The sequence below is a fragment of the Pseudophryne corroboree genome, chromosome 10 (assembly GCF_028390025.1).
Source record: "Pseudophryne corroboree isolate aPseCor3 chromosome 10, aPseCor3.hap2, whole genome shotgun sequence".
Lineage (NCBI taxonomy): Eukaryota > Metazoa > Chordata > Amphibia > Anura > Myobatrachidae > Pseudophryne > Pseudophryne corroboree.
In genome coordinates, this window is record NC_086453.1 from 114,146,257 (window position 1) to 114,169,291 (window position 23,035).

The window sequence follows — 23,035 nt, forward strand, 5'->3', positions numbered from 1 at the left end:
CATTTCTCTGTAGTATTTAATCCTAGAAACAAATCATCCCATTCAATAACCCTTAAAGCTTCCCTCATCATTTCTAAGTTGGCTTTGCTGAAGTTTAGAGTCCTAGTTGAGCCAGTATAGGACTGTTTCTGAAAACTGATATTGAATGTGACCATATTGTGGTCACTGTTTCCTATGGGTTCCCCTCCTGTAATACCTGATGCCAAATCCCCATTGTTTGTTAAAACTGCATTGTACCTGGTAGGTTCTTCAATTAGTTGAAATAAGTAGTCATCGTTTAGTGTGTTTAAAAACCTATTACCCCTAGTATTGTCACATGAATCGTTATTCCAGTTAAATTCCGGATAGTTAAAATCTCCCATCACTACTATGTCACCTACTCCTGATGCTCTTTCAATTTGCTTCAGTAACAATTCCTCATCAGATACATTAATACCAGGCGGCCTGTAGCATACACCCAATACTAACTTTTTTATTCCTTTTTCCCTGCATGCTAGTTCTACCCATAATGTCTCGGCAGTGTCTACAGTCCCCTTCTGAATATCTTCCCGTATATCAGGTTTTAAAAATGGTTTTACGTAAAGACACACCTCTCCACCCTTTTTATTTAGTCTGTCTCTCCTAAACAGTGTATAGCCCTCTAGATTGACTGTCCAATCATGAGATTCATCCCACCAAGTTTCAGTAATGCCTATAATATCATACTGTTTGCCTGCTGCAAGAATTTCTAGTTCCCCCTTTTTACCAGTTAGGCTTCTAGTGTTCACATACATACAACTAAGATAAGTATTTCCTCTTGCGTTAGGGACATAATTCACCTTATGTAGCAACGATGACCCGTATTCGTTATTAGACAGTGCTTTGCTAAAACCTCTTTTAGTACCCCTGTTAATACCCTTACCGGCTGCTCTTACCCTCCCCCCAACTTCACCCCCATTTCACTTACTACTGCAATCCCCACTATTCTCACTGCACGACCCGTAGTTTCTAGCTAATCCCTCTCCCTGGGCTCCTAGTTTAAAATCTCCTCCAACCTTCTAACCATCCTACCCCACAGCACCGCTGCCCCCTCCTCATTCAGGTGTAATCCATCAAGACAAAATAGATGGCGCCTGACTGAGAAGTCCGCCCAGTGTTCCAAGAACACAAACCCTTCTTTCCTGCACGAATCCCTAAGCCACACATTTACCTCCCTAATCTCCCTCTGCCTCCCTGGACTAGCGCGTGGCACGGGTAATATTTCAGAGAATACAGGTTGAGTATCCCATATCCAAATATTCCGAAATACGGAATATTCCGAAATACGGACTTTTTTGAGTGAGAGTGAGATAGGGAAACCTTTGTTTTTTGATGGCTCAGTGTACACAAACTTTGTTTAATACACAAAGGTATAAAAAGTATTGTATTAAATGACCTTCAGGCTGTGTGTATATGAAACATAAATGAATTGTGTGACTGTACACACATTTTGTTTAATGCACAAATTTATTGAAAATATTGGCTAAAATTAACTTCAGGCTGTGTGTATAAGGTATATATGAAACATAAATACATTATGTGCTTAGATTTAGGTCCCATCACCATAATATCTCATTATGGTATGCAATTATTTCAAAATACGGAAAAATCCGATATCCAAAATACCTCTGGTCCCAAGCATTTTGGATAAGGGATACTCAACCTGTATTACCTTAGATGTCCTTGCCTTAAGTTTCTTGCCTAAGTCCCTATAGTCTTTCTTAAGGACATCCCACCTTCTGCTAACTTTCTCATTGGTGCCAACATGCACCAAGACCGCCGGGTCCTTCCGAGCCCCTCCCAACAATCTATCTACCCGGTCCGTGATGTGCCGCACCCGAGCACCCGGGAGACAACAGACTGTATGCTGATCACGGTCCCAGGTAGCAGATTGCCCTATCTGCCTTCCTGATGATAGAATCCCCTACCACCACAATCTGACTAGGTACCTCACTATCTTTTATCCCAACTGTGCCAGAGGGGCCGCTCCTCTGGATGCTAGAGGGAACAATCTCCTCCGGCACTGTCATTTCCTCACTATCATCCTCCGAATCATCGTCCAGTCGTGCAAATTTATTCGGGTTTGCTAGTTCAGAGATGTCGAGCCTCCCCCTCTTTTTCTTCCTTCTAACTGTGACCCAGCTGTCTACCTGATTGTCCTTTTCAACCGGTGACCCTTCCCGCAGCTCCTCCACCGTTCTATCTAATTCTCGCTCAAGATTGTGAATCTCCCTCAGTTACGTAACAGTTTGCTCTAGACCTGTGCTTCCAGGGCAACCGTTCGCACACACCTTGTGCAGATGTAATCACACTGGGACGGTTGCTCCAGGTGCGCATACATCATGCACGACATGCACTGAGTGAGCTCCCCAATCACAGCCCCACCCATCTTGTTTGTAAGGCCTAACTCCCTGCTACCTTCAGGAGAAAATGAAGATGCAAAAAAATGTAATCCAAACTAGAGATGAGCGGGTTCGGTTCCTCGGAATCCGAACCCGCCCGAACTTCATGTTTTTTTACACGGGTCCGAGCGACTCGGATCTTCCCGCCTTGCTCGGTTAACCCGAGCGCGCCCGAACGTCATCATGACGCTGTCGGATTCTCGCGAGGCTCGGATTCTATCGCGAGACTCGGATTCTATATAAGGAGCCGCGCGTCGCCGCCATTTTACACGTGCATTGAGATTGATAGTGAGAGGACGTGGCTGGCGTCCTCTCCGTTTAGAGAAGAAATAGATAGGAGAGTGAGAGTGAGACAGTGACACTTCATTTACTGGAGCTTAGGAGGAGTACTCAGACAGAGAGTGCAGAATTTTGCTGATAGTATTAGTTAGTTATAGTGACAGAGTGAGACAGTGACACTTTATTTACTGGAGCTTAGGAGGAGTACTCAGACAGAGAGTGCAGAATTTTGCTGATAGTATTAGTTAGTTATACTAGTGACTGACCAGTGACCACCAGTGCAGTTTTATATTATTTAATATAATCCGTTCTCTGCCTGAAAAAACGATACACAGTGACTCAGTCACATACCATATCTGTGCTCAGCCCAGTGTGCTGCATCATCTATGTATAATATCTGACTGTGCTCACACAGCTTAATTGTGGGGGAGACTGGGGAGCAGTTAGGTTATAGCAGGAGCCAGGAGTACATATTAAAATTAAACAGTGCACACTTTTTTTCTGCAGGAGTGCCACTGCCAGTGCCAGTGTGACTGACCAGTGACCTGACCACCAGTATAGTATACTATATTGTATTGTGATTGACTGTCTGCCTGTAAAGTTAAACACACGTCGTGTGACTTGTGTGGTGTTTTTTTATTCTATAAAATAAAAAACTCATTCTGCTGACAGACAGTGTCCAGCAGGTCCGTCATTATATAATATATACCTGTCCGGCTGCAGTAGTGATATATATATATTTTTTATATCATTATTTATCATCCAGTCGCAGCAGACACAGTACGGTAGTCCACGGCTGTAGCTACCTCTGTGTCGGCACTCGGCAGTCCGTCCATAATTGTATACCACCTACCCGTGGTTTTTTTTTTCTTTCTTCTTTATACATACTACATCTCATTATCATCCAGTCTATATTAGCAGCAGACACAGTACAGTACGGTAGTCCACGGCAGTAGCTACCTCTGTGTCGGCACTCGGCAGTCCGTCCATAATTGTATACCACCTACCAGTGGTTTTTTTTTTCTTTCTTCTTTATACATACTACATCTCATTATCATCCAGTCTATATTAGCAGCAGACACAGTACAGTACGGTAGTCCACGGCTGTAGCTACCTCTGTGTTGGCACTCGGCAGTCCGTCCATAATTGTATACCACCTACCCGTGGTTTTTTTTCCTTTCTTCTTTATACATACTACATCTCATTATCATCCAGTCTATATTAGCAGCAGACACAGTACAGTACGGTAGTCCACGGCTGTAGCTACCTCTGTGTCGGCACTCGGCAGTCCGTCCATAATTGTATACCACCTACCCGTGGTTTTTTTTTTCTTTCTTCTTTATACATACTACATCTCATTATCAACCAGTCTATATTAGCAGCAGACACAGTACGGTAGTCCACGGCTGTAGCTACCTCTGTGTCGGCACTCGGCAGTCCGTCCATAATTGTATACCACCTACCCGTGGTTTTTTTTTTCTTTCTTCTTTATACATACTACATCTCATTATCATCCAGTCTATATTAGCAGCAGACACAGTACAGTACGGTAGTCCACGGCTGTAGCTACCTCTGTGTCGGCACTCGGCAGTCCATCCATAATTGTATACCACCTACCCGTGGTTTTTTTTTCCTTTCTTCTTTATACATACTACATCTCATTATCATCCAGTCTATATTAGCAGCAGACACAGTACAGTACGGTAGTCCACGGCTGTAGCTACCTCTGTGTCGGCACTCGGCAGTCCGTCCATAATTGTATACCACCTACCCGTGGTTTTTTTTTTCTTTCTTCTTTATACATACTACATCTCATTATCATCCAGTCTATATTAGCAGCAGACACAGTACAGTACGGTAGTCCATGGCTGTAGCTACCTCTGTGTCGGCACTCGGCAGTCCGTCCATAATTGTATACCACCTACCCGTGGTTTTTTTTTCCTTTCTTCTTTATACATACTACATCTCATTATCATCCAGTCTATATTAGCAGCAGACACAGTACAGTACGGTAGTCCACGGCTGTAGCTACCTCTGTGTCGGCACTCGGCAGTCCGTCCATAATTGTATACCACCTACCCGTGGTTTTTTTTTTCTTTCTTCTTTATACATACTACATCTCATTATCAACCAGTCTATATTAGCAGCAGACACAGTACAGTACGGTAGTCCACGGCTGTAGCTACCTCTGTGTCGGCACTCGGCAGTCCATCCATAATTGTATACCACCTACCCGTGGTTTTTTTTTTCTTCTTTATACATACTACATCTCATTATCAACCAGTCTATATTAGCAGCAGACACAGTACGGTAGTCCACGGCTGTAGCTACCTCTGTGTCGGCACTCGGCAGTCCGTCCATAATTGTATACCACCTACCCGTGGTTTTTTTTTTCTTTCTTCTTTATACATACTACATCTCATTATCATCCAGTCTATATTAGCAGCAGACACAGTACAGTACGGTAGTCCACGGCTGTAGCTACCTCTGTGTCGGCACTCGGCAGTCCATCCATAATTGTATACCACCTACCCGTGGTTTTTTTTTCTTTCTTCTTTATACATACTACATCTCATTATCATCCAGTCTATATTAGCAGCAGACACAGTACAGTACGGTAGTCCACGGCTGTAGCTACCTCTGTGTTGGCACTCGGCAGTCCATCCATAATTGTATACTAGTATCCATCCATCTCCATTGTTTACCTGAGGTGCCTTTTAGTTGTGCCTATTAAAATATGGAGAACAAAAATGTTGAGGTTCCAAAATTAGGGAAAGATCAAGATCCACTTCCACCTCGTGCTGAAGCTGCTGCCACTAGTCATGGCCGAGACGATGAAATGCCAGCAACGTCGTCTGCCAAGGCCAATGCCCAATGGCATAGTACAGAGCATGTCAAATCCAAAACACCAAATATCAGTAAAAAAAGGACTCCAAAACCTAAAATAAAATTGTCGGAGGAGAAGCGTAAACTTGCCAATATGCCATATACCACACGGAGTGGCAAGGAACGGCTGAGGCCCTGGCCTATGTTCATGGCTAGTGGTTCAGCTTCACATGAGGATGGAGGCACTCAGCCTCTCGCTAGAAAAATGAAAAGACTCAAGCTGGCAAAAGCAGTAGCACCGCAAAGAACTGTGCGTTCTTCGAAATCCCAAATCCACAAGGAGAGTCCAATTGTGTCGGTTGCGATGCCTGACCTTCCCAACACTGGACGTGAAGAGCATGCGCCTTCCACCATTTGCACGCCCCCTGCAAGTGCTGGAAGGAGCACCCGCAGTCCAGTTCCTGATAGTCAGATTGAAGATGTCAGTGTTGAAGTACACCAGGATGAGGAGGATATGGGTTTTGCTGGCGCTGGGGAGGAAATTGACCAGGAGGATTCTGATGGTGAGGTGGTTTGTTTAAGTCAGGCACCCGGGGAGACACCTGTTGTCCGTGGGAGGAATATGGCCGTTGACATGCCTGGTGAAAATACCAAAAAAATCAGCTCTTCGGTGTGGAAGTATTTCACCAGAAATACGGACAACATTTGTCAAGCCGTGTGTTCCCTTTGTCAAGCTGTAATAAGTAGGGGTAAGGACGTTAACCACCTCGGAACATCCTCCCTTATACGTCACCTGCAGCGCATTCATAATAAGCCAGTGACAAGTTCAAAAACTTTGGGGACAGCGGAAGCAGTCCACTGACCAGTAAATCCCTTCCTCTTGTAACCAAGCTCACGCAAACCACCCCACCAACTCCCTCAGTGTCAATTTCCTCCTTCCCCAGGAATGCCAATAGTCTTGCAGGCCATGTCACTGGCAATTCTGACGAGTCCTCTCCTGCCTGGGATTCCTCCGATGCATCCTTGCGTGTAACGCCTACTGCTGCTGGCGCTGCTGTTGTTGCTGCTGGGAGTCGATGGTCATCCCAGAGGGGAAGTCGTAAGCCCACTTGTACTACTTCCAGTAAGCAATTGACTGTCCAACAGTCCTTTGCGAGGAAGATGAAATATCACAGCAGTCATCCTGCTGCAAAGCGGATAACTGAGGCCTTGACAACTATGTTGGTGTTAGACGTGCGTCTGGTATCCGCCGTTAGTTCACAGGGAACTAGACAATTTATTGAGGCAGTGTGCCCCCGTTACCAAATACCATCTAGGTTCCACTTCTCTAGGCAGGCGATACCGAGAATGTACACGGACGTCAGAAAAAGACTCACCAGTGTCCTAAAAAATGCAGTTGTACCCAATGTCCACTTAACCACGGACATGTGGACAAGTGGAGCAGGGCAGGGTCAGGACTATATGACTGTGACAGCCCACTGGGTAGATGTATGGACTCCCGCCGCAAGAACAGCAGCGGCGGCACCAGTAGCAGCATCTCGCAAACGCCAACTCTTTCCTAGGCAGGCTACGCTTTGTATCACCGCTTTCCAGAATACGCACAAAGCTAAAAACCTCTTACGGCAACTGAGGAAGATCATCGCAGAATGGCTTACCCCAATTGGACTCTCCTGTGGATTTGTGGCATCGGACAACGCCAGCAATATTGTGTGTGCATTAAATATGGGCAAATTCCAGCACGTCCCATGTTTTGCACATACCTTGAATTTGGTGGTGCAGAATTTTTTAAAAAACGAGAGGGGCGTGCAAGAGATGCTGTCGGTGGCCAGAAGAATTGCGGGACACTTTCGGCGTACAGGCACCACGTACAGAAGACTGGAGCACCACCAAAAACTACTGAACCTGCCCTGCCATCATCTGAAGCAAGAAGTGGTAACGAGGTGGAATTCAACCCTCTATATGCTTCAGAGGTTGGAGGAGCAGCAAAAGGCCATTCAAGCCTATACAATTGAGCACGATATAGGAGGTGGAATGCACCTGTCTCAAGTGCAGTGGAGAATTATTTCAACGTTGTGCAAGGTTCTGATGCCCTTTGATCTTGCCACACGTGAAGTCAGTTCAGACACTGCCAGCCTGAGTCAGGTCATTCCCCTCATCAGGCTTTTGCAGAAGAAGCTGGAGACATTGAAGGAGGAGCTAACACGGAGCGATTCCGCTAGGCATGTGGGACTTGTGGATGGAGCCCTTAATTCGCTTAACAAGGATTCACGGGTGGTCAATCTGTTGAAATCAGAGCACTACATTTTGGCCACCGTGCTCGATCCTAGATTTAAAACCTACCTTGGATCTCTCTTTCCGGCAGACACAAGTCTGCTGGGGTTGAAAGACCTGCTGGTGAGAAAATTGTCAAGTCAAGCGGAACGCGACCTGTCAACATCTCCTCCTTCACATTCTCCCGCAACTGGGGGTGCGAGGAAAAGGCTCAGAATTCCGAGCCCACCCGCTGGCGGTGATGCAGGGCAGTCTGGAGCAACTGCTGATGCTGACATCTGGTCCGGACTGAAGGACCTGACAACGATTACGGACATGTCGTCTACTGTCACTGCATATGATTCTCTCAACATTGAAAGAATGGTGGAGGATTATATGAGTGACCGCATCCAAGTAGGCACGTCACACAGTCCGTACTTATACTGGCAGGAAAAAGAGGCAATTTGGAGGCCCTTGCACAAACTGGCTTTATTCTACCTAAGTTGCCCTCCCACAAGTGTGTACTCCGAAAGAGTGTTTAGTGCCGCCGCTCACCTTGTCAGCAATCGGCGTACGAGGTTACATCCAGAAAATGTGGAGAAGATGATGTTCATTAAAAGGAATTATAATCAATTCCTCCGCGGAGACATTGACCAGCAGCAATTGCCTCCACAAAGTACACAGGGAGCTGAGATGGTGGATTCCAGTGGGGACGAATTGATAATCTGTGAGGAGGGGGATGTACACGGTGATATATCGGAGGATGATGATGAGGTGGACATCTTGCCTCTGTAGAGCCAGTTTGTGCAAGGAGAGATTAATTGCTTCTTTTTTGGGGGGGGTCCAAACCAACCCGTCATATCAGTCACAGTCGTGTGGCAGACCCTGTCACTGAAATGATGGGTTGGTTAAAGTGTGCATGTCCTGTTTTGTTTATACAACATAAGGGTGGGTGGGAGGGCCCAAGGACAATTCCATCTTGCACCTCTTTTTTCTTTTATTTTTCTTTGCGTCATGTGCTGTTTGGGGAGGGTTTTTTGGAAGGGCCATCCTGCGTGACACTGCAGTGCCACTCCTAGATGGGCCCGGTGTTTGTGTCGGCCACTAGGGTCGCTTATCTTACTCACACAGTCAGCTACCTCATTGCGCCTCTTTTTTTCTTTGCGTCATGTGCTGTTTGGGGAGGGTTTTTTGGAAGGGACATCCTGCGTGACACTGCAGTGCCACTCCTAGATGGGCCCGGTGTTTGTGTCGGCCACTAGGGTCGCTTATCTTACTCACACAGTCAGCTACCTCATTGCGCCTCTTTTTTTCTTTGCGTCATGTGCTGTTTGGGGAGGGTTTTTTGGAAGGGACATCCTGCGTGACACTGCAGTGCCACTCCTAGATGGGCCCGGTGTTTGTGTCGGCCACTAGGGTCGCTTATCTTACTCACACAGCGACCTCGGTGCAAATTTTAGGACTAAAAATAATATTGTGAGGTGTGAGGTATTCAGAATAGACTGAAAATGAGTGGAAATTATGGTTTTTGAGGTTAATAATACTTTGGGATCAAAATGACCCCCAAATTCTATGATTTAAGCTGTTTTTTAGGGTTTTTTGAAAAAAACACCCGAATCCAAAACACACCCGAATCCGACAAAAAAATTCGGTGAGGTTTTGCCAAAACGCGGTCGAACCCAAAACACGGCCGCGGAACCGAACCCAAAACCAAAACACAAAACCCGAAAAATTTCCGGCGCTCATCTCTAATCCAAACAATGCAATACAGTACTAAAGCCTAGTTGTGACTAGAAAAATATACAACAGTAGACAGTAATTGAATAGAATAAATAAACACTTATTTATACAATACTGAAGTTGGCCTTATACTTATCTATCCTTGTGCGCCCCTTGATCCTCCTCTTTTATGCAGCGGTACTCCCCGGCTCCCCCAGTGGCAGCAGCAGCAGCAACGGCAGCTGGCTCCATCCTCTCCTCTGATGGCTGCAGCAGAAAACTCCGTCCCTTTGTCCAGTGACCCCAATTAACTTTGCGGTTAACCGCAGACTGCAAAGTTCCCATCATTGACTAGAATGGAGGAGCACTCTCCTCCATTCTAGCCAGTGCGCTCCTCCTGATTGACAGGCTAGGAGCGCACAGCCAATCAGGAGAGCACCATTACGTGGCGCTCCCTAATTGGCGGACGGGGCCTTCAGTGACATAAGTCACGGGGGTCCCGACATTCGGGACCTGGCCAGGGGTAACTAGTTGGGGGGGTAATGCCACGGCCGCAGGGACCAATATAAAAGTGTCCCCCGGCTGTGGCAATATCTATCTGGCTAGTGGAGCCCGGTGCTGGTTTTAAAAATACGGGGGACCCCTACATGTTTTGTCCCCCGTATTTTTGGAACCAGGACCGGACGCAGAGCCTGGTGCTGGGTGTATAACTATGGGGGGACCCTACGCAATTTTTCCCCTGTATTATTACAACCAGGACCGTCTCAAAGAGCCCGAGGCTGGTTATGCTTAGGAGGGGGGACCCCACGCAATTTTTTTCTTTGATTTTTAACTATATACACACTACTCATACTGTACACAATGAAGCCCTGCACGGATCTCACTGATCCGGCTGGACTTCATTGTGTTATGTCCGGCAGTGTTTTTCTAATCACTCCTGTAAATCACTGCCCGACGATACGAATCACATCAACATCGGAAAAATCGAAAATAGAAAACTCGGCAGCTTAGTAAATTACCGTAGATGGATTCAAAAAGTTGCAGTAAAATACGTCCGATAAAATTTAAGATCAAACTCCCTAAAAATCGGCACAAACACAAATATTAGTAAATATACCCCATGGAGTAGGGGGTACAAATTTGGAGGCATTGGCCCCTAGTTTTTCAGTTTGTCCATTAATATGGTAATGATATATTTGTTTGGTTGAAGTCCTTTCCGTTCCACACCATTATAGGAATGGAGGTGAAAGCCTGTGTGTTGTTCCTGATTGTGTGTGCTTCTCTAATTTTTAATCACTTTCTTGACACTGTCCTCTTCCTCTTGCCTATTCTCATAATGTGAAAAGTCATCAAGAAGGACTATGTTTGTAGCTAGCTATGATTCAGAGAACTTGGCAAGCTTTTTCCAGGGGGACCACCTGTCATTGAAATGATGGGTTTATTAAACTGTGCATGTCCTGTTTAAACCACATAAGGGTGGGTGAGAGGGCCAAAGACAATTCCATCTGGCACCTCTTTTTTTTTTCTTTGCATTGTGTGCTCTTTGGGGCCTAGTTTTTTAAACTCCCATCCTGTCTGCCACTGCAGTGCCACTCCTAGATGGGCCAGGTGTTTATGCTGCCCACTTGTGTCACTTAGCTTAGTCATCCAGCTAACTCGGTGCAACCCTTTGGCCTAAAAACAATATTGTGAGGTATGAGGCATTCAGAATAGACTGGAGATGAGTGGAAATTTATGTTATTGAGGTTAGTAATACCGTAGGATCAAAATGACCCCCAAATTCTGTGATTTTAGCTTCTTTTATTTATTTATTTTTGGAAATCATCCAGATCCAAAACCATAACCTGAAAGATTGGTTTTGGCAAAACCAATCTAGATCCAAAACACAAGCGGAGATCCAGATCCAAAACCAAAACACAAACCTCGAAAAGTGTCCGCTGTGCATCTCTAGTTATTTGTGCTCAAAAACTGCTCAACTGTTCATAAATATTAGTCTGGTTTGTGGCATAAACTATGAATATATGCTCCGCTTCCTCTTACCAAAAGTATACATAAATATAGCAGGTCATAATACTCCCATTTTTGCCCTTGAACGTCATTCTACTGAGCTTTGGAGAAATCACGTTTATGTTTCTTTCTCTTTGGGACGCAATGTATTTCTTGTAATTGAACCAGTGATGTGATTAAACCACTGTTGTTATGTTGCAAAACTGTGGGCCTAATACAGCATGGGTTGTAGATGTGTGAAAAACCGCATACAGTACCTACAACCCTTTATTCTGACATGCGGGGGGGGGGGGGGGCGCCCGGCACAGGGCAAATCTGCCCTGCATTTGGGTCCTGCCCACCTGCAAACATGCATGCGCATTGCAAGATGGTGATGCTCTCACATGTTTAGGGTTGCCCTCTGCCTCTGCAGCTTAGCTGCTAAGGCAGATGGTGGGCCACCATGTTTCGGGTTGCAACAACTGCGTGTGATGTTACGGAGCTGCCGCGGACCATCCCCCGTTGTCCAGACCGCGACCCCAATTCCACGGAAATGTCCCTAAAATGCCGGTGCGATGCCCCCTCCTGCGAATGCCTCTACCTGTCAATCAGGCAGAGGCATTCACACATGTGAGCAGTGCCGCAGCTAGACATTTTAGCGCTGTGTGCAAGAAACAGCATCAGCGCCCACCCATATATACAAAACAGGGTCAGTACGCGCTAAAAATATAGGGGCGTGGCTTCATAGGAAAGGGGCATGGCCACATAGCTCCCTTTTACACATTACGTCAGACAGAGCTCCCTTTTACACAGTACGGCAGGTATAGTCCCCTTTTACACATTACAGCAGTTAGAGACCCTTTTTACACAGTACGGCAGGCAGAGTCCCCCTTTTAACACATTATGGCAGGCAGAGTCCCCCTTTTTTACACATTAGGCAGGCAGAGTCCCCCTTTTTTACACATTAGGCAGGCAGAGTCCCCCTTTTTTACACATTAGGCAGGCAGAGTCCCCCTTTTTTACACATTACATTAGGCAGGCAGATTTCCCCTTTTTACACATTAGGCAGGCAAAGTCCGAGAGAGAGAGTGTGAGAGTGAGATAGAGTGTGTAAGTATTATACTTACCTGTGTCCAGCCGGCATGCTACTACTCTCCTCTTGTCATCTCTCCCAGCACATGGGCAGGGAGCAGAGGGGGAGCTGCAGCGCTGCCCGACTACCTATGTGAGAGGTAGCCGGGTAATGCAGCTGGGCAGCGACAGCAGAAGGACACGGGCCGGACCCCACAGTGCGGCGGCAAAGAGACCAGGTGGGTGTTGCCGATGGTCCTGCGCCTACAGCGCAACTATGCTGTGTGCCAGGCACCACTGACACACACCTAGTTACAGACCTGGGTAGGATGAATGATTCTAATAATGATATAAATGTAATATTTTTTTCAGGACCTTCGAGGCAGTGTGGTGAGAATCTGTAAATTCTTGGGGCAGGAGTTAGATGACGCACAGATTGACTCGGTTGTAGAACAGTCTGCTTTCAAAGCCATGAAGGAAAACAAGATGTCTAATTGGAGTCTTATGAACTCAGATTTTATGGATCACTCTAAAGGATCCATTTTACGCAAAGGTAAATTGGTCTCTTTCTTCCAAAATGTTAGGGTTCAATAAATATTTGCTAAATATCTGCACTATATATAGAAATCCAATTCTCTTATGTACAAAGGTAGCCATGCTCATCTTTGCTGCGATGCATCACTATGCAACACGGCTTGCTGCATGGAATGCCAGGATGGAGGAATTACCGGCTGGGAATAGTTGCAGCCTGGCACACCGTGCAACATGCCGCATCGCAGTAAGATGAGCATGGCTACATCTGTATACAAGAGAACAGGGATTTTCTTATATACATAAACAAATGTAATAACTAATCACTGAACAACAGTGGATGCTTACACAAACACAGTGAAGCAGATAAATGAGGAATACTGTATCTTATCTGTATATATTGGTAGGGGTGTGGTATATTTAATTTACATGCTCTGAATGTCCACATATTCATAACGATGACAATTAACATGTTGAAACTGACATAATGTCGAAATTGCCAGAATGTTGGCACTGTTAATGTAGACAGTTACAATGGGATTTAATATAATAATATAACCCTGAGTCTAGCCCTAACCACAACCGAACTCTAAAGGGGGGTACACACGGAGAGATCCGTGCTTAAAATCTAAGCAATCTTGCTAGATTGCTTAGATTTTAAGCACGGATCTGCCGTGTGTATGCCCTCCAGCGATAGCGATGCGCGGCCCCGCACATCGCTATCGCCGATGCTAGATTGAGCTGCATGCAGGCTCAATCTAGCGAGTCGCTCACTTCACCATTGTGTGAAGTTAGCGGCCCCCCGTCGGCTTTCCCCCTCGCTCAGCACATCGCGCTGTGCTGAGCGGGGAGAGAGATGTGTGCTGAGCGGTCTGTGTTAAGATCGCTCAGCACACATCTCTCCCGTGAGTACCCCCCTTAACACGAACTGTAATTGCAGCCTCAGGCGACCCCTAACCCAAATTTCAACTGAATGTTAACCCTATAATCCTGTGTCAACAGTCTCACTATCAACATACACAATGTTGAGAGTCTGACACATCGACATGCCAGTGGTAACATTCTGAATGATAGCATTCCCATTGTTGACTGTGTGACTGCATACTGATGGTAAATCATTACAATAAACTATATGTAATTTTTTTAATGTAGAATTTCACTAATCGGGTATGGTAAATAGCTATATACAGTATAAGAGAATGAACAATAGCATACAGTATTATCTTTCACAGAATAAATCTACTGAAAATTACTGTACATGGCAATAGATATTACCAATGAGTATGTTGCGCAAAAGTAATAAAATTCATATTTCATCAGTATAGAAGATGATCTTATACCAGAAATAACAATCAAAGGATGTTGAAATAATACATTCTGGGGGGTTCCGGATTCCTTCTAGAGGTGATAATTGATTCACATGATGCTAGGCTTGAGTATCCTTATCCTTCTAGCCTACTGGCTACCAACATCCGCAGGTCTATTACTGTACTTTCCATTTGAAAAGAGTACTGCTTCTTATTAACAAGAATCTGTCCCTATACATACTTGCCTACCCTCCCAGAATAGCAGAGAGGCATCCGAAAATTGGGTCACCCTCCCGGCCCCCCGGAAAGGTGGCCAAGTTTCCTATTTTCCCTGTCAGGCCCTCCGCACCTCCGCACCCCGCCTCGTCCGCCCACAGCAGAAACAGGCGGGTGGTCTGATGGAATCTGATGACGCGATTGAATCGCGTCATTGTAGCTCCACCCCCCGCTATACAGTGCCTATTTTCTTGGCACTGTATAGCAGGGAGCAGTGCCACGATGACGCAATCGTGATACCACGCCCCCCAGACTACCCACTTCCGAGTAATCATGCCTCCGGACAGCCCACATTGACTAACCATGCCCACGGACCACCCATCATGCCGCCAGCCATGCCCCCATGCGCCTACAATGCTGCCTGCTCCCGGAGGAGGGGGCAGAAAAGTAGGCAAGTATGGCCCTATAATGATATCAAAATACTGTACAACAAGGAGAGGATTGGAACATAAGTTTCACAAGGTAGCTTTATGTAGGGTTCCTAGGAAGTTTTAGAGTTGCAGACAAAGTTTTGTAAAAATTACGTTGCTGAAAACTTTTTCTTGCAGAAAAGATTACTCTATAGTTATACTCGATAAAGTAATATAAGCGCTCCCTATGTAATGTTGAAGCAGCTTCCAATATCAAAAGGAATTTATTCAAAATGGAGTAAAAATAACAGCACTAGTAAGAAAGTTTTATAAATATAAAAACAATTAAGTCTGACGTGACATAGTGTAGTTCAAAAGAGCAAGTTATGTACATTACAGTATGTATGTGGTTAGCAGTGACCATGTATAATGCATATAGATACAAAAAGGTTTACACACTTTTGGATTATGTAACTGATGATCTCCCCCCCCCCCCCCACCAGCACCACCACCTGCATGCGGTGTATGTCCAGCAGAATGGTGGTCATTCCGAGTTGATCGCTAGCTGCAGTTGTTCGCAGTGCAGTGATTAGGCTAAAAAACGGCTGTTCTGTGCATGCGTAGACGGCGCAATGCGCACACGCATTGTACGAGCACAACGAACAATGTAGCTTTGCACGGGGTCTAGCGAGGCATTTCAGTCGCACTGGTGGCAGCAGTGTGATTGACATGAAGTGGGCGTTTCTGAGTGTCAACTGACCGTTTTCAGGGAGTGTTTGGAAAAACTAAGGCGTGCCAGGAAAAACGCAGGCGTGGCTGGGCGAACGCTGGGCGGGTTTGTGACATTAAAACAGGAACTGAACAGTCTGAAGTGATCGCAAGCGCTGAGTAGGTTTTGAGCTACTCTGAAACTGCACAAAAAAACGTTGTAGACGCTCTGCAATCCATTTTTTAGCAGCCGTGCAAACGCTATGGGCGGCGGCATAGCGTTTGCACGGCTGCTAAAAACTGCTAGCGAGCGATCAACTCGGAATGACCACCAATGTTCCTAGCTTACCCTAAGCCTAAATATACACTGCATACAGGTGGGGAAGGGGTGTGGTAATAAATTACACAATCCAAAAGGGTGAACACGTTTTTTTTTTATGTGTACGTTCATTCTGACATATGGAGCTCCAGATCTACATATTATCGCTCTTTCTTGCAGGAATCTCTGGTGATTGGAAGTATTTGTTTACCGTAGCCCAGAGCGAGTCTTTTGACAAACTTTATCAGGAGAAGATGAAAGACATCAATACAACTTTTTATTGGGAGAAACTATAATCGAGTCATTCTAAATAAAATGTGTATTAACATTAAAACTGTTATATTTTAATCACACATCATATTGCATTGCAATCACATCGTACTGTAAGTATCTGCCTGATTAAAACAAATGTCTTAGCAATAGGTCTGAATACTGGGAGTTTGTTGTCTTAATAGCCAAGGCAAAGACCTCCAAACATCACATGACTCAAGGCGAGATGTACTAATTGCAAAAATGCGGGGAAACCTCCGTAAATGCCAGAAATACATATGGCTTGTTACATACTGTACCTTCTATCGGAGCAGGAGTCATGGGTGTAAATCACTTAAACTCTGAAGTAAATAAAGATACTGAAACATATAATTTTGCAGGGAAACTAGGGTGGCCAATCATGGGCCATTTTTTTTCAATCCCGGGTATCGGGATGGAAAAATGGTCAATCCTAGGATTCCCGTGATACCAAGGACTGCTTATTATCCTGTGTCCCCGCCACGCACATATAACTGACCACCATAGTACCTGGGAGGGAGGGTAGGTCCCTTCCTCCAGTTCGGTAAGGTCTGTGCCGTGGGTGCCTGCGCAGCGTGACCTCTGACTTCACGTCACACTGAGCAGAGGAAGCAGGTAGCCGGTGAGGTCCGTGTGACCTCTGGCAGTCGACTGGCTGCGCAGCGTGACCTCTGACTTTGCGTCATGTAGTACAGGGGAAGGAGGGAGCCAGGCAGCGTCTGAACCTCCTGAGGACGCCCAACGCTGCCCAGCTTTTTAAAAAAAAAAGGACCACCTGATCCCAAAATCCCCGGGATTGGAGCTTCCAATCCCGGGATTGAATACTGGACAATTTTTGGCCTAAATCCCGGGATTCCGCCGATCCCGATCCCCGTATTGGCCACCCTAAGAAAATCTGTTAACTATTTATTGAATGCAAATATGATTATTACTTTAATGATGTATTGTGTGGCTGATTTTTGGTCAACATTTCATTGCCACCAATCTACAATGCCCAAACACAACAAACAATGGGCTTTGCAGGCGGATACCACCAAGAGTGCACAAACACAACTATAAAACCACTATAAGCAACAAAAGATATATCCAATGTAACATTTGTACTGTCCAATTTTCCATCAGCCCAAGACCTTAATCTCCAATACAGAAAAACCTGCCACTGAAGTAACCGTGCCTGTTCTAAATGGGTGTGTTCCAAAATCCCGAGGCAAGATGCCGATATTCGACCCACATAATTTCCAAAATTACCAATACTGGTACTTCGTAAGCGAAGTCCCGACCATATGCATGAGCCATGAGCCAGGAAGTTTACTGGTAATTAATAAATAAATAATGTCTATCTTTACAAGGATATCTCTCAGATTACGCCCCCTAGTGTAACATGGCATGATTCTAGTTTCATTAAGTTTAAGTTCTGGATCCGATTTGACCATAGGCCATAATTTTTTAATTGTTATATTGACAAATTTACTCATGGGATCTATGTGGTGTCTTTTTCCTTACACTTCTGTACTAGCAGGTGTTCCCTATTTATTTATTTATTTTATTTTATTTATTTATTTATTTATTACCAGTTATTTATATAGCGCACACATATTCTGCAACACTTTGCAGAGAATATTTGCCCATTCACATCAGTCCCTGCCCCAGTGGAGCTTACAATCTATATTTCCTATCCAGGGGTGTATCTAGGGGTCTGAGCGCCCCTGGCAAAGTAAGGAACTGGTGCCCCCCACCTCGCCCACCCCCACCTCGCCCACCCAGAGACACAGAGGGGGGTGGGGGGTTACAGATAAGCTGAGGTCAGGGACACTGAGGGAGAATTACAGGGAGGGAGTGGGCAGGGACACTGAGGGAGAATTACAGGTAGGGTGCGGGTAGGGACAATGAGGTGGAGGGCTTACAGGAAGGCTGAGGTCAGGGACACTGAGGGGCAATTACAGGGAGGGAGTGGGCAGGGACACTGAGGGGGAATTACAGGAGTGTGCAGGAAGGGACACTGAGGGGCAATTACAGGGAGGGTGTGGGCAGGGACACTGAGGTTGAATTACAGGAGAGTGTGGGCAAGGACACTGAGGGGGAGTCACAGGAGGATGGAGGTCAGGGAAACTAAGGGGGAATTACAGGGAGGGTTTGGGTAGGGAAAATGAAAGGGAGGGGCTACAGGGAGGCTGAGGTCAAGGACACTGAGGGGCAATTACAGGGAGGGTGTGGGAAGGGGCACTGAGAGGGAATTACAGGAGTGTGCGTGCAGGGACACTGAGGGGGATGTCACAGGGAGGCTGAGGTCAGGAACACTGAGAGAGAATTACAGGGTGGTGCAGACGGGGACACTGAGGAGGAATTACAAGGAGGGTGCGGACAGGGAGACTGAGATGGAATTACGGGGAGGATACAGGCAGGGAGACTGAGGGGTAAATGCGAGGAGTGTGCAGGCAGAGACACTGAGGGGGAATTACGGTTAGGGTGCGGGTAGGGACACTGAGAGGGAATTAAGGGGAGGGTGCGGGCAGGGATACTAAGGGTGAATTATGGGTAGGGTGAGGGCAGGGACACTGAGAGGGAATTACAGGAGTGTATGGGCAGGGTCACTGAGGGGGCAGTTACAGGGATGGTGCGGGCAGGGACACTGAGGGGGAATTATAAGGAGGGTGCGGACAGGGACACCGAGGGGATATATGCACACATACATACAGTTAAAAACCCTCTCTAGATGTGATGGCACTACATGTCCCAGCAAATTCAGTTGACAAGGTGTGCTGGGACTTGTAGTCTCAACACAGCTGGACAGGCAGTCACTGGTCTAGATACCTCTCCATACATTGCTCTTTGTAAGCTGTGATCCAGACTGCCAGCATAGACCATGCAGTGCAGCTACGGTACCGCAGAAAATGTACAGGTATGCTCAGGCTGCACTGCTGACTGGTGCTGATTGTAGTGGCTTGTGTTTAGTGACAGACCACGTGGGACCAATGAGAAGGGGAGCGGATGAGGAAGAGGAGGTGCCTCGCCCCTCCCCATACATGGAAGTGCCCCGCTCCCCAGCTATATTCACCATCATTGTGACTGTAGTCACAGAGAGTGTCAGAGTGCAATATGCTTCTGAGAGACAGGCAGTGGATGAGCACTGCTAAGGGATGTACTCAGTGAGAACTACTATGTCATTCTACTCCCTGGCGCTGTAGTAGGCACTGCCAGGTGGTGCCCCCCCTTTGGCTGGCGCCCCTGGCAAGTGCCATCCTGGCCAATAGGAAGATACACCCCTGTTCCTATCACATGTACACACAGACACATTCACACTAGGGTCAATTTTTGTTGGAAACCAAATAATCTACCAGTATGTTTTTGAATTGTGGGAGGAAACCGGAGTACTCGGAGGAAACCCACACAAGTATGGGGAAAATATACAAACTCCACACAGTTAGAGCCATGGTGGGAAGCTAACCCATGACCTCAGTGCCGTGAGGCAGTAATGCTAACCATTACACCATCCATACTACCCTATTCATTTCAAGTACCTTTTGCATAGTGTTAAAAAGATCATTACGATCATAGCCACAGTCAATACATTTCTATAGCATAGTACCCATCTGGGCTTATGTCAGGACCGGATCAGATGTTATCCTTTTGATCAGGGCCGGTGTAAGGTTTCTCGACACCCTAGGCAAAACTTCAGCCTGCTGTTCCTCCCATAAAATCATTATTATCACATATTCTTTATAAGGCGTTACAAGTGTTTCGCAGAGCCGTACATACGGCACACACCAGAACAATACAGGGTACACAGAACTTAACATTACAGTAACTAAAAACAGTGCACAGGTAACAAATAGCACCACAAGTCTCTGTACACAATATTATTTTATATAGTAACAGGTTTTTTTTAAATAGCACAGCAAAATCTGTTACGCTTTACAATCGGAAACAACACTAATAAAACAAAACTGGGTAATAATAGAGGGGTAGGAAAGCTTTGCTTGCACGCTTACAATCTACAGCTGAGATACAAGGAAGCAGGGGAGCAATTGGAACAGCACGACGGGCAAGCAGCCACTGGAAGAGATGAATGATGAACTGACAACACCGTCTCCACGGATCCCATCAGAGCCCCCCAAACTCCGACATTACAGTCCAGGCCCCAAGGATATCCATGCTTGAGTCCAGATAGCTAAATCAAAGTGAGGTACAAAGTCACCTGTGCTCAAGCATGGCTACTAAGTCACCAGTGCTCAAGAATGGGCATCCCCAAACCCGGAGTGGATGGTGGATTATTTGAAATTCTGGCTCACATTAAAAAAGCCAGATCCAAACAAAAATACATTGAAAATGCCAGACCCATAAGCAAATTGAAAAAGCAAGATCCACATAAAGATACACTGAAAACGCCTGATCCACATACAGTAATACATTGAAAAAAGCCAGATCCTCATAAAAATATATTGAAAACGACAGATTCACACAAAACCACATTGAAAAAAAGCTAGATCCATATAAAAATAAATCTTAAAAAAGTAATTTCCACATAAAAATACTAGAGATGAGCGGGTTCGGTTTCTTTGAATCCGAACCCGCACGAACTTCACTTTTTTTTTCACGGGTCCGAGCGACTCGGATCTTCCCGCCTTGCTCGGTTAACCCGAGCGCGCCCGAACGTCATCATGACGCTGTCGGATTCTCGCGAGACTCGGATTCTATATAAGGAGCCGCGCGTCGCCGCCATTTTCACACGTGCATTGAGATTGATAGGGAGAGGACGTGGCTGGCGTCCTCTCCATTAGAATAGATTAGAAGAGAGAGAGAGAGAGAGAGATTGTGCAGACAGAGTTTACCACAGTGACCAGTGCAGTTGTTGTTAAGTTAACTTTTATTTAATATATCCGTTCTCTGCTATATCCGTTCTCTGCCTGAAAAAAACGATACACAGCAGTCACACAGTGTGACTCAGTCTGTGTGCACTCAGCTCAGCCCAGTGTGCTGCACATCAATGTATAAAAGCTTATAATAATTGTGGGGGAGACTGGGGAGCACTGCAGGTTGTTATAGCAGGAGCCAGGAGTACATAATATTATATTAATTTAAAATTAAACAGTGCACACTTTTGCTGCAGGAGTGCCACTGCCAGTGTGACTAGTGGTGACCAGTGCCTGACCACCAGTATAGTAGTATATTGTTGTATACTATCTCTTTATCAACCAGTCTATATTAGCAGCAGACACAGTACAGTGCGGTAGTTCACGGCTGTGGCTACCTCTGTGTCGGCAGTCGGCACTCGGCAGGCAGTCCGTCCATCCATAATTGTATAATTATATACCACCTAACCGTGGTATTTTTTTTTCTTTCTTTATACCGTCGTCATAGTCATACTAGTTGTTACGAGTATACTACTATCTCTTTATCAACCAGTGTACAGTGCGGTAGTTCACGGCTGTGGCTACCTCTGTGTCGGCAGTCGGCAGGCAGTCCGTCCATCCATAATTGTATTATTATAATATATACCACCTAACCGTGGTTTTTTTTTCCATTCTTTATACCGTCATAGTGTCATACTAGTTGTTACGAGTATACTACTATCTCTTTATCAACCAGTGTACAGTGCGGTAGTTCACGGCTGTGGCTACCTCTGTGTCGGCAGTCGGCAGGCAGTCCGTCCATCCATAATTGTATTATAATATATACCACCTAACCGTGGTTTTTTTTTCATTCTTTATACCGTCATAGTGTCATACTAGTTGTTACGAGTATACTACTATCTCTTTATCAACCAGTGTACAGTGCGGTAGTTCACGGCTGTGGCTACCTCTGTGTCGGCAGTCGGCAGGCAGTCCGTCCATCCATAATTGTATTATAATATATACCACCTAACCGTGGTTTTTTTTTCATTCTTTATACCGTCATAGTCAGTCATACTAGTTGTTACGAGTATACTACTATCTCTTTATCAACCAGTGTACAGTGCGGTAGTTCACGGCTGTGGCTACCTCTGTGTCGGCACTCGGCAGGCAGTCCGTCCATCCATAATTGTATTATAATATATACCACCTAACCGTGGTTTTTTTTTCATTCTTTATACCGTCATAGTCAGTCATACTAGTTGTTACGAGTATACTACTATCTCTTTATCAACCAGTGTACAGTGCGGTAGTTCACGGCTGTGGCTACCTCTGTGTCGGCACTCGGCAGGCAGTCCGTCCATCCATAATTGTATTATAATATATACCACCTAACCGTGGTTTTTTTTTCATTCTTTATACCGTCATAGTCAGTCATACTAGTTGTTACGAGTATACTACTATCTCTTTATCAACCAGTGTACAGTGCGGTAGTTCACGGCTGTGGCTACCTCTGTGTCGGCACTCGGCAGCCCGTCCATAATTGTATATACCAGTGACCTAACCGTGGTTTTTTTTTCTTTCTTTATACATACATACTAGTTACGAGTATACTATCTCTTTATCAACCAGTCTATATATTAGCAGCAGACACAGTACAGTGCGGTAGTTCACGGCTGTGGCTACCTCTGTGTCGGCACTCGGCAGCCCGTCCATAATTGTATATACCACCTAACCGTGGTTTTTTTTTCTTTCTTTATACATACATACTAGTTACGAGTATACTATCTCTTTATCAACCAGTCTATATATTAGCAGCAGACACAGTACAGTGCGGTAGTTCACGGCTGTGGCTACCTCTGTGTCGGCACTCGGC

General features: G+C 45.6%; 1 protein-coding gene across 1 annotated transcript in view; it reads left to right on the plus strand.

Annotated features, from left to right (window-relative positions):
• Nucleotides 1–16,376, plus strand: part of LOC134965072 (sulfotransferase 2B1-like) — a 159,948-nt gene extending 143,572 nt beyond the window's left edge. The window contains exons 6-7 of the mRNA XM_063941635.1: nucleotides 12,924–13,104; nucleotides 16,223–16,376. Of these exons, the coding sequence (XP_063797705.1) occupies nucleotides 12,924–13,104; nucleotides 16,223–16,338 (297 nt within the window). The 3' untranslated portion in view covers nucleotides 16,339–16,376. The remainder of the gene's footprint in view (nucleotides 1–12,923; nucleotides 13,105–16,222) is intronic.
• Nucleotides 16,377–23,035: the final 6,659 nt, after the last annotated feature.